The 12,823-nt window shown below is 45.4% G+C and overlaps 1 protein-coding gene across 6 annotated transcripts in view; it reads left to right on the forward strand.

Moving 5' to 3' along the window:
• COL23A1 (collagen type XXIII alpha 1 chain) overlaps positions 1-12,823 on the forward strand; it is a 355,575-nt gene that overhangs the window by 18,230 nt on the left and 324,522 nt on the right. For all 6 annotated transcript variants that reach the window (XM_032270901.1, XM_032270900.1, XM_032270903.1 and 3 more), the window contains exon 2: positions 11,342-11,408. In XM_032270901.1, the coding sequence (XP_032126792.1) occupies positions 11,342-11,408 (67 nt within the window). The remainder of the gene's footprint in view (positions 1-11,341; positions 11,409-12,823) is intronic.

Below are 12,823 nucleotides of genomic sequence, written 5' to 3' on the forward strand. Positions count from 1 at the left end.
CCTGAACCCAGGAGGCGGAGGTTGCGGTGAGCCGAGATCGCGCCATTGCACTCCCGCCTGGGTAACAAGAGTGAAACTCCGTCTCAAAAAATAAATAAATAAATAAATAAATAATAATTATTTCTCTGTATGTTCATTTTAGACAGTTTCTATTGCTGTCTTCAAGTTTACAATCTTTTCTTTGGCAACGTCTCATCTGCCATTAATCCCTTCCACCATATTTTTCATCTCGGACATGGTAGTTTTCACTTCTGGAATCTCAGTTTAGGTCTTTTAAATACTTTGTTGTCTCTACTTAGCTTGTTTTGCATATGCGTTACAGTTATAATAATTATTTTTAATGTCTTTGTGTGCTAATTCTAACCTCTGTGGCAGTTGTGGGCCAGTTTCAATTAATTGACTTTTCTGTTTGTTATAGGGCCTATTTTCCTGCTGGTAACTTCTTATCTTTTGCCAGACATGATGAATTTTACCTCACAAGACGCTGAATATTTTTGTGTTTGTATATATATTCCTGGGCTTTGTGATGCCACAATTAAGTTACTTGGAAATAGTTTAATCCTTTAGGGTCTTGTTGTTAGGATCTGTTAGGTAGGACTAGAGCAGTGTTTAACCTGGGCGCTAGGGCTAATTACTCCCTACCAGCAAGGCAGGGCCCGTCTTGGTGCTCCCCTCAGTATTTTATTTTGTTTGTTTATTTATTTATTTTGAGACTGAGTCTCACTCTGATCACTCTGTCACCCAGGCTGGAGTGCAGTGAGATCTCGGCTCACTGCAACCTCTGCCTCCTGGGTTCAAGTGATTCTCCTGCCTCAGCCTCCCAAATAGCTAGGATTACAGGTGTGCGCCACGACACCTGGCTAATTTTTGTATTTTTAGTAGAGATGGGGTGTCATCGTGTTGGTCAGGCTGGTCTCGAACTCCTGACTTCAAGTGATCCGCCTGGCTTGGCCTCCCAAAGTGCTGGGTTTACAGATGTGAGCCACTGTGCCAGGCCTCTTCTCAGTACTTTCTCAGTGCATTATGAGGTTTACTTGGCTGGCTGGTGGGAATGAGCATTCTCCCGGCCCCTGTGTGAATGCTGTCTGCAGTGCCCTGGAATCCTTTTGAGTGGTTCTTTCCTTGACCTCAGGAGTTTCCTTGCCCACAGGGGCTGATTAACCCTCTGCCTCCTACTCGAAGGGAATTCTAAGCAGATTTTTATCATCTTTCCAGTCCTCTGCTCTGCACACTCTGACTGCCTTGGTGTCCCTTGGCTCCAAGCCCCATGTCTTCAATTCTGGTGGCTGCCAGGCATCACCCATGCACCCCTCCATGTGCTCAGCCTGGTCACTCCCCGGGTGGGAAGCCGGAGCAGTTGCTGCCTGTCTTAAAGATGACTGTCCTTGCCTGCCTGGCCCTAGTGTCTTCAAAATTACTGTTTTATATGTAGGAATACATTTGTGGGTTTTGCTGTTGATGTTGTTTAGGTGGAAGGGCAAAGCTAGTCTTTGTCACTCTATCTTGCCTGGAAGTGTAAATTCATGATGCGATATTTTTAAAATGTGGGGGTGATGTTAGATTTGTAGAAAAACATACTGTATATATGTACATAAGTATAGTACCTTTGGCAAAAGTAAGAAATTAGGTCAGCCACAGTGGCTCACGCCTGTAATCCCAGCACTTTGGGAGGCTGAGGCAGGCAGATCGCTTGAGCCCAGGAGTTTGAGACCATCCTGGACAATATGATGAAATCTGGTCTCTACAAAAGATACAAAAATTAGCCTGACTTGGTACACCTGTAGTCCCAACTTTTTGGGAGGCTGAGGCAGGAGGATGACTTGAACCCAGGAGGTTGAGGCTGCAGTGAGCCATGATGGTACCATTACACTGCAGCCTGAGTGACAGAGCAAGACCCTGTCTCAAAAGAAAAGAAAAAGAAATTAACTACCATACTGTGACAGACAGAGTTCTAAGATGGTCTCCAAGATTCCTGCTCCTTGGTGAACACACTTTTTACAATTCCCTCCCCTGCAGTGCAGGCAGAACCTGGGGGTATCATGGGCTATCCTCCTATGATTAAGTTACTAATGAATCAGTTGACTTTGAGTTAGTAAAAAAGGAGAATATTCAGTGGGCCTGACTTAACCAGGTGAGCCCTTCAAAGGAACTGGGCCCCTCCTGAAGTCAGGGATGCGCAGCATTAAGGGGTGTGGAGGGGCTGCATGGTGGGGAACTTTGAACTGCCTCTGGGAACTGAAAGCCTCTGGCCAACAGCCTGCAAGAGAATGGGGCCTTCCTGCTAAACCACGAGGAACCACATGAGCTTGAGAGAGGACTCCGAACTCCAGGAAGAAACCCCCAGCTGACTCATTGATTTCAGCCTGTGAGACCCTGAGCAGAGACCAGCTGCAGTTATGCCCAGCCTCTGACCACAGAAACTGTAATATAGTAAATGTGTATTTAAACTGCTAACTTTGTGGCATTTGTTAATACAGCAATAGAAAACTAATACAATTACTGTTAACTAAAGAGGATCAGATCAAATACATTAGTAACAATAGTCTACTTTTACTGTAGCAAAATCTCAATAAGGACTAATGTGAAGACCAGCACAAGATCGTAGGAACACTTCCACCAGCACACTCACATTGCATCTTGGTTGCAGATCATTAGAATCCTGATCAGCAATGCATCTGTTATGTGAGAAAATATTCAGAAATCCTATATCTGATTAAGATGTAGTATACAGAATCTGTAAAGAGCTCCTACAGTTCAACAACAGAACTACACACACCCCAATTTTAACGTGGGCAAAGGACTTGAACAGAATTTCTTCAAACAGGATATACAGATGGCCAACAAACAAACACATGAAAAGCATCTCGACATCAGTCATCATTAGGGACATGTAAATCAAAACCACAATGATATACCATTTCACATCCACTAGGATCTTTTGGCAAAGATGTGGAGAAATTGGAACTGTCATATGTTGCTGATGGCAATGTAAAATGGTTCAGCCACTGTGGAAAACAGTTTGGTGGGATCCTCAAAAAATTAAATTACCATATGACCCAGCAATTCCACTCCCAGCTTTATACCCCAAAGAATTGAAAACAGATACTCAAATAAAAGTAGACTCATGTTCACGGCAGCACTATACACAAGAGCCAAAAGGTGGAAGGTGCCCAGATGTTCATCAATGAATGGATAAGCAAATGATAGTATAGACACAATGCAATATTATTCAGCCATAAAAAGGAATGAATGATCCATGCCAATGTGGATGAGTCTCAGACACATCATGCTGAGTGAAAGGGACCAGACAAAGGGAAAGGAAATCACAGGTGGTGTGCTTCTGCTTATGTGAAATATACAGAATAGGTAAATCCACAGAAACAGCAGACTGGTGGTTGCGGGGGCTGCGGTTAGGGAGGAAAGGGTACAGGAGTTCCTTTTGGGGTGATGCCAGTGTTTTGAAAGTAGATAGAGGGAGTGAGTGTATAACAGTGTGAATCTACTTAATGCCACTGAATTGTTGACTTTAAAATGGCTAATTTTATATTAATGGTTATGTGAATTTCATTTCAATTAAAAAATACATCTGTTCTAAAAAATAACAAGGCTGTGTCTTAGTTGGTGGTAAATGACTTTGTGATCTTTGTGATTCTGCTTTTTTTTTTTTTTTTTTGAGACAGAGTCTCACTCTGTTGCCCAGGCTAGAGTAGAGTGAGGTGGTGCAATCTCAGCTCACTGCAACCTCTGCCTCCAGGGTTCAAGCGATTCTGCCTCAGCCCCCCGAGTTGCTAGGACTATAGGCATGTGCCACCACACCCGACTAATTTTTATATTTTTAGTAGACATGGAGTTTCACCATGTTGGCCAGGCTGGTCTCAAATTTCTGACCTTGTGATCCACCTGCCTCAGCCTCCCAAAGTGCTGGGATTATAGGTGTGAGCCACCAAGTCGGGACCCTTTTTTAAAAAAAAACAAAACAACAACAAAACTAAACTACACCTTATTCAGATTTCACCCATTTCTTCCTCTAATGTCCTTTTCCTATTCCAGGGTCCATCTAGGACACACGTTGCATTTATTGTGCTGTCTCCTTAGTCTCTTCTGATCTATGACCATTTCTCAGTCTTCTCTTGCTTTGCATGGCCTTGACGGTTTTGAGACATAGTGAGCAGGTGTTTTGTGGAATGTTCCAAAGTCTGGGATAGTCTAATACTTCTCATGAGCAGCATTTGGTAAGCATACCACTGAGGTGGATTGCCATGTTCATAGCATCCTCTCAGAGGGCCCGTGGGGCCAGCATGAGGTATCCCTGTGACATTCATTTTGATCACTTGGTTAAGGGAAGGGAAATCTGCCACATTTCTCCATTATGAAGTTACTGTTTAAGTCTAGCCCACATTAAGGAGAGGGGAAGTTAGCTTCACCTCTGGGAAGGGAGAAGTGTTTACATATATTAATTGGGATTCTGTAAGAAAGTTTTGTGTCCTCTCCATTTATTTATTCAATCATTTATATCACTATAGACTCAAGAATATTTAACATAGTCTTTGGGTTATAAAGACTACATTATTTATTTTGCTGCTTAAATTGTTCTAGCTTTGGCCATTCTGAGCTCTTTCAGGTTGGTTCTTTGGTTTTTTGTTTGTTTGTTTGTTTTTGGCGATGAAGTCTTGCTCTGCTGCCTAGGCTGGAGTGCAGTGGCGTGATCTCTGCTCACTGCAACCTTCATCTCCTGGGTTCAAGCAATTCTTGTGCCTCACTCTCCCAAGTAGCTGGGATAACAGGCGTGCTCCACCATGCCCAGCTAATTTTTTTTTTTTTGAGACGGAGTTTTGCTTTTGTTGCCCAGGCTGGAGTGCAGTGGCATGATCTCAGCTCACTACAACCTACACCACCTGGTCAAGTGATTCTCCTACCTCAGCCTCCCAAGTAGCTGGGATTACAGGCATGCACCACTGTGCCTGGCTAATTTTTTATTTCTTTTGCAGAGATGGGGTTTCTCCATGTTGGTCAGGCTGGTCTCGAACTCCTGACTTCAGGCGATCTGCCCACCTTGGCCTCCCAAGTGCTGGGATTACAGGCATGAGCCACTGTGTCCGGCCTAATTTTTGTATTTTTAATAGAGACAGGGTTTCACCATGTTGGCCAGGCTGGTCTTGAACTCCTGACCTCAAGTAATTTGCCCTCTCAGCCTCCCAAAGTGCTGGGATTACAGGCGTGAGCTACTGAGCCCAGCCTTTCAGGTTGGTTTTTATGTTTATTTGACAAGTGCCCCTGACCCCAGCCCCTTTGTAAAACACATCTTTACTTTCTGGCACTGTAAGACTCCAGGCTCCTCTTGTGTTTTTTTTCTGCTTTGGCCCTAGAATTGTTCATTTCTCCAAGAAGCCCTGATTCCTTTTAGTGGAGAATGATAGAGACCAAGATCTGGGTACTGTGTGTGCTTGTTACTACGAGGGTATGACTGTAGACCTTCCCTGCAGATGGAGGGTATATAGTAAACATGTATATTAACCCCTCTATATGCACATATCTGTGATTGTATGTATCTATATGTATCTATCTGTATACAGAACATGAACATGACCTCATAGTGATGTCTCTGATTCTGATTCAGCACTATAGGGTTCATTGTAGCTTTCCTCCTTTGCTTATTTGTAACTTCTTTCTTGGATGGTGAGAAACCTGGCTTTCATTACACATAGTTTACTTATGTGTTCAACCCTAATGTGTATATAAAGTAGTTTCAAAATTTTTAACCTGAATCCCTGTGAGAAACAACTTTACCTCCTAGTGTACAGTGTTTACATCAGATTCCTTTTGTTTTCAGCCTTAGAGTTTTTTCTTTTTTTTTTTCTCAGACAGAGTCTCACTCTATCACCCAGGCTGGAGTGCAGTGGTGCAATCTTGGCTCACTGCAACCTCTGCCTCCTAGGTTCAAGTGATGTTCATGCCTCAGCCTCCGAAGTAGCTGGGATTACAGGTGCACACCACCACATCAGGCTAATTTTTGTGTTTTTAGTAGAGATGGGGGTTCACCATGTTGGTCAGGCTGGTCTTGAACTCCTGACCTCTGGTGATCCTCTCACCTCCACCTCCCAAAGTGCTGGGATTACAGGCGTGAGCGACCACACCTGGCCAGCCTTAGAGTTTTCAATGAAAACACCATTTTGCAACTACTTAGCTCAGCTACACTTTTCCCCAACCTTCAGCGAGGTTATGTCATACAGTTTTAATATAGTTAGATTTGTTATTCTAGCCTGGGTTTCTCCAGCATCCTGATTTTTGGTGTGTAATTGGTATCCATTACAGTTCACTCCGGGAAGGACAGTCCTGTGGTTTTTGACAAATGCATAATCATGTGTCTACCACCCCAGGACCACACAGAACAATTCTGTCACCCTTAATCTCCGTGCTGCCCTTGAAGTTAATTCCTGTCAGTCTCCCAGCCGTTTGCAAACACTGTACTGGTTTCTCTCCGAGTCATGTATTGCTTGGCTTCTGATAGCAACTTTATATTTTATTTTTTTGAAACGGAGTTTTGCTCTCGTTGCCCAGGCTGGAGTGCAATGGCACAATCTCACTCACTGCAACCTCTGCTTCCTGGGTTCAAGAGATTCTCCTGCCTCAGCCTCCTCAGTAGTTCTGGCTCTAGGCATGTGCCACTATACCCGGCTAATTTTTTTTTTTTTTTTTAGTATAAACGGGGTTTCACCATTTTGGCCAGGACAGTCACAAACTCCTGACCTCAGGTGCTCTTCCCACCTTGGCCTCCCGAAGTGCTGAGATTAGGTGTGAGCCACCACACCTGGTCCCAAAGGCAACTTTAAAAATGTTTTTGTAGATATGAACATTACTCATGAGCAGAGGTTGCCATGCCTTGTGATCGGTGTCAGTTGCTACCAGGATTTAAGTCTAGCCCTGACATTTCTCTTTCTGTCTCAGTTTCCCCATGTGTAAATGGATATAATAAGAATCCCATCCTCATGGGGGTATCAGGAGGAATAGATATAGCAATTGGTGCAGTGCCTGGCCCATAGTAAGTAATCAAGTCTTGATAATAATACTTTAGTTGTATTTATCATTATCATCATTGTGGTGAGATATCAAAAGAGAACGTTTAAAGGGGTCAGGAAAGGGAGTCTCCTCTGGTTGCTGGTGGTGGTGAGAAGGCCTGAACTGGCTCTTTGTAAGCAGGTAGAGGGAGGGCAGAGAAGCTGTGCCTGTGGTCAGCATTTGGTTCTTGGCAAGCCTATCCTCTGGTGTTTGTGGTGTGCGTATTCACAGGATGGATCCTGGAGCTGGAATCCGTCACTCCAAAATTGCCCTCAGCAGGGAGACTTCATTGTTTCTTCTACTTTCAGGTTTTTTTTTGTTTGTTTTTCACTGAGAAGATGATATTACAACAACCCAGAAAGAAGTAAATCACCATTATTCCAACACCCACCTGGGTTGTTTTGTTAGTTGCTGTTCCCCCATGTCTGCGTTTTGACATCGATGTAGACGTTTTATTTATTGTAGCATAAGCATTTTTCCTTGTTGCTACACAGTCTTCATAATGCTATTTCCTGATGTGACGGTTTCATCAAGGGATGCCACATCTCTCACTAAACCATTCCCACTGCTTTGCAGTGCAACTTCTTCATGAATATCGTGTTTTGCTTCTGCTGATTTATTTCCTTAGGATACACTCCCCAGAGTAGGAATTTTTAGTCAAAGGATAGAAATGTCTTATTTACAGCATTTTACAGGAATAAGTCATTGCATCTTACTTTTGTATGTTAATCTGTATTTCCTCAGAACAAAACCACTTGAGGATGCAGTACATCTGGTGAAGTGTTCAGGACTCGTGCTCCAACAGACCATTCATAAACGTATCCTCTGACCACGTCCTGAATGCTTTTTTGAAAACCAGGATTTCCCTGAGCTCTTGCCACCCTTCCCCCAGACTTCAAGTTCTCCTTCCCAGTACTTCTAGAAGGGAACTCGCCCAAAGTCTCTGGTCTTTTCTCAGAAACTCATCCTTTATTTACTTTTAGAGTCAGGACTTGTTTGCATATGTAAAACCAGGACCATATTGTTTGCAGATGCTGGGGGTGCTGCCAGATAATTGAATGCTTTTAAGTCATTTTTACAAACCTGGACACAAAGGGATATTTTCTTAGGATTAAAAAAAAAGAACATGAAGTAAAGGATTGTGAGATTGGGTTTCTAATTCAAACATTTCACTTTGTATTCATAGGAGTCAGGCCACAGAAAGTGAGGGGCCTGGAGATGGGGGTGGGAGGGGTCCAGGAGAGAAAACTTTGCAGATCTAGAAAAACAAAAGCACTAGAGGAGTTAGGATAGATGGCAAAAGAAAAGCAATCCCAGTAACCTATCATCCCGTCTGCCAGCATTAACAGTCCATTTTTTTTTTCCATCAATAGTTTACCACCTAGCTTTTTATTTTAAGGTGAGAGGAGCTTAAAAGTAATTGTGTTTCCTATCAATAGTTGACAGAGTCCTCCCCCTTCGGGAGAGAGGTTCAGATGTGATAGCAGTAGCCCTAGTGTGACAGCAGTTGTTAAAGGCGAATTGTTTTTGGCATGAAATGCTTTTGTTTAAAAAATGAAATTAGTGTGGAAGACCTTTCTGTCCTGTCTAGCACTGATAAAAACAGATGAGAGCTACTTACACAGATTGACAGGCTTAAACTAAAATGTTGGGTTTCTTCTCCAAGTAGATTTTGAAATATGCTTTAATATCTGCAAATACAATGGGGAAAAGAGTAAGTTCTGGCTGGGTGTGGTGACTTATGCCTGTAATCCCAGCACTTTGGGAGGCTGAGGCAAGAGGATCATTTGAGCACAGGAGTTTAGGACCAGCCTGGGTTAACATAGTGAGACCCCCATCTCTACCAAAAAATTAAAAACTAACTGGGTGTGGTGGTGTGTGCCTGTATTCCCAGCTACTCAGGAGGCTGAACATGGGAGGATTGCTTGAGCCTGAGAGGTGGAGGCTACAGTAGGCAGAGATTGGCGCTACTGCGCTCCAGCCTGGATGACAGAGTGAGACCCCGTCTCAAAAAAAAAAAAAAAAAAAAAAAAAAAGAGTGAGTTCTGAGGTCCAGCTCAAGCCTACAGCTTCTGCAGGGGCCCCACATTCAACTGGGACCAGTGTGGCCACTGTGCTCCACTCTGTGCAGAAGCTTCAAGCCCTCATGGACTCCAGCCCTGCTGGAAGTGGAGATGAGTAGCGGCGGTGTCTGCTGCTCCTGGGTGGAACAGCTCTCACCCACAGGCTGCAGGGGGCCTCTGGAGGCTGGGGGCTGGCCCAGGCTGCTCACAAGGTCACCGTGGGATAGCTGGGTGGCTCCAGTCGAGAGCAGGAGTGAGTGGCAGTTCCAGTCCCTGGGGGTAGCTGAGAGCCTGGCATCCAGACGCCTCGCCAGGTTCCAATTTATAGGGCAAGCCAAGAACCTGTAGAACCAGGGCTGGGGAGTGCAGTGATGATGGAGAAGTAAGTGCACCTAAACGTGCCCCCTGGAGCACCCTCTGGCTGCCCTGGTATTGCTGTCATCACGGTAACCTCTCCTGTTTTAGGATCAGCTTAGCCCTCTGTGCCTCTTGTTGCCCATGTGTAAAATGAGGATGAAGTGGGAGGTGGAGTGGAACTCTGAAGTGCCTTTCTGGTGGCTGGAGGTGCCCTGGTGAAGTCTGGTCCTGGGCTGTTCCAGCCAGAGTCAGACAGGGCCTGTCTGGGGTCATGTCCTCTGCGCAAATTCCAGGCTTGGTGGTCAAGAGTTCAAGACCAAGGGGTGCCCTTCTCCCCTCCTCTAAAGCAGTGCGTAAAAATTACCATTTAATGTTTGAACATGAAGCCCTCATTCTGATTGTAGCTCTACACTGTTCACTCAGGTGAACAAATTTTCTTTTCCAAGCCTGCGTTCCTCATCTGTGAGGCAGGGACCATTTGCTCTGGCCTCAGGGCTGCCTGTAGGGTTCCATAGGACCACGAGTGTGCCAGAGCTGTCCCTTCGAATTAGCATTGTAGGGGAGCTGTGCCTTTTGACCCTCTTTCTGTGGTAATTCTTTTCCTTTCACCCAAATCTAGCACAGGGCTGGGCATGTGTAGGGATTCTTGTTAAATTTTACTGAACCAAATTTTCTAGACCAAGGATCCCCACTGGGAAGAAGAAAGAAAAATGAAAAACAAAGAACAAAAAAAAAAAGAAAAATGTTTTCATCAGGGTGATTCAGTCCAGGCCATCAGGTCTCAGGCCCATGGGGTGAGAGGGGCTGCAGCCATGGGGTTTCAGGACTTCCCAGGTGTGAACGGGATGGCCTTGCACGTGCAGAAAGCTGCCTGGAGGACTAACTTTGATCTGCCCTCCCAGGCCTCCCTTGGCCCCAGCCTCCCTCCCTTGAAGGCTGGTGGTCACTGTGGCTTTTTCTTGACTTGCAGGGTGCGGTTTCTGTCGTTGTTGTTTTTCTTTTTTTTTGAAATGGAGTCTCACTCTGTTGCCCAGGCTGTGGTGCAATGGCACGATCTCAGCTCGCTGCAACCTCCACCTCCCAGGTTCAAGCAATTCTTCTGCCTCAGCCTCCTGAGTAGCTGGGACTACGGGCTGTGCCACCATGCCCAGCTAATTTTTGTAATTTTAGTAGACATGGGGTTTCACCATATTGGCTAGGCTGGTCTTGAACTCCAGACGTCATGATCCACCTGCCTCAGACTCCCAATGTGATGGAATTACAGGCATGAGCCACTATTCCTGGCCCCTGTCGTTTTTAACTCTTGGTATTATATTTCAAAATGCTGGGCCGGGTGCGTTGGCTCACGCCACACTTTGGGAGGCCAAGGTAGGTGGATCACTTGAGGTCGGGAGTTCAAGACCAGCCTGACCAACATGGTAAAACTTCATCTCTACTAAAAATACAAAATTAGCGGGGTGTGGTGGCGGGTGCCTGTAATCCCAGCTATTCAGGAGGCTGAGGCAGGAGAGTCGCTTGAATCTGGGAGGTGGAGGTTGCACTCCAGCCTGGGTGACAGAGCAAGACTGTCTCAAAAAAAAAAAAAAATTAGAAAAGAAAAAGAAAATGCGGTAACAAAGCAGAAACCTGCCACCTTCTTTTCAGGGACTCACCAGTAACTGTTTCGTGTTTTTGTTTGTTTTTCCTCATTCTAAAATTCCCTATAGAATGTAACGATCTTTTGAGAAATGGCTTGGAAGACACCCCCAGCACTGTAGATGGTTTGCCTACATTTGTTTTTGCTGATGTTTCCACTTTTACCCCTCTCTGTTCTGAAACTCATTCTCTCTGTTCTTTTTTTTTCTTTCTTTTTCTTTCCGGTTCAGAAGTTGGATGGACTAGTGAAGCTCCGGACTGCTCGGGAAGCCCCATCTGAATGTGTCTGCCCCCCAGGTAAGTGGAGGTTGAGCTCCCTTCTGCCTCCTGACTTGCGCCATTTGCTTGGGATTGCTGAGAACAGCATGGTCCAGAAGATTGACTGGGGTCAGGCTGTCGTATTCGTGCACTGTCCTAAGGCCTTTCTTCCCACGCTGTCCCTGGCAGGCTCTTTGGTCACTTTCCAGCAAAGTAAACTGACTCAGCTTGCTGGGTGGTATTGGTGGAGGAGCTTAGATATTGTTAGAGATGACTTAGCTGCTTAAAGACTTAGATGGCAGGGGCCGGGTGTCGTGGCTCACGCCTGTAATCCCAGCATTTTGGGAGGCTGAGGCGGGCGGATCACAAGGTCAGGAGTTCAAGACCAGCCTGGCCAACATGGTGAAACCCTGTCTCTACTAAAAATAGAAAAGTTAGCCAGGCGTGGTGGTGGGCACCTGTAGTCCTAGCTACTCAGGAGGCTGAGGCAGGAGAATTGCTTGAACCTGGGAAGCGGAGGTTGCAGTGAGCCGAGATCGCTCCATTGCACTCCAGCCTGGGTGACAGAGCGAGACTCTGTCTCAAAAAAAAAAAATAAAGTTAGCTGGGTGTGGTGCACACCTGTTAATCTCAGCTACTAGGAAGGCTGAGGCAGGAGAATGGCTTGAACCCAGGAGGCAAAGGTTGCAGTGAGCCGAGATCATGCTGCTGCAGTATAGCCTGGGTGACAGAGCAAGACTTGGTCTCAAAAAGAAAAGAAAAAGAAAAGACTTAAGACTGTAGGGAAGTAGCAGCTGGCCCATTTCGAAGATGGAGAAATGGGTGTGAACTGATGGGATGTGAACTGACAGGAGACGACAGTCTGGAGTCCCAGTCGCCCGGCCGCACCAGTGTTGCGATCAGAGCGCTATGTCAAACATGCGGAAGGCAGATAAATAATCTGGTGGACGTGGGCTTCTTGTTTTCATTTCTTTCGGTGGAGGCAGAGGAAGGAAACAGGAAACGAGGTCTGAATTATTCAAATTATCATGGACTTTCTTTGGTTTTGCTGGTGTAGACCAAGATGGCTGTGAATAAAACCGGAAATTGTTGCCTCCTAATCCATGTGGCTCAACTCCAGGCTTATAACAGGTTTCCTGGCTGTCCTCAGCAGGGCTTTGTACAGGCCATGACCCAGTGTGTGATCTCTAATGCTGGTGTTTTCAGGGTTGGAATGACCCTGCCTTAGGATGGTGTCTAATACCAGTGAATGAGTGGAAAATTGTGATGTATCTCCGACTTCTCAACGTGTAGAAAGGTGACATTTGTTATTGGTCCTGAGAACACGGGAGCTGCACAGTGTACCTTGTCCTCACTGTCATTCTTTCCATTAGCCAAGTGGTCCAGAAACCAAACTCACTGATAACATCCCAGGGTTGGGAGATGCCCCCAGGATTTCTGCAAAGGTGGATCTC

This window comes from Sapajus apella, unplaced genomic scaffold (assembly GCF_009761245.1).
Source record: "Sapajus apella isolate SASKATOON/1434 unplaced genomic scaffold, GSC_monkey_1.0 scaffold219, whole genome shotgun sequence".
Taxonomy (NCBI): Eukaryota; Metazoa; Chordata; class Mammalia; order Primates; family Cebidae; genus Sapajus; species Sapajus apella.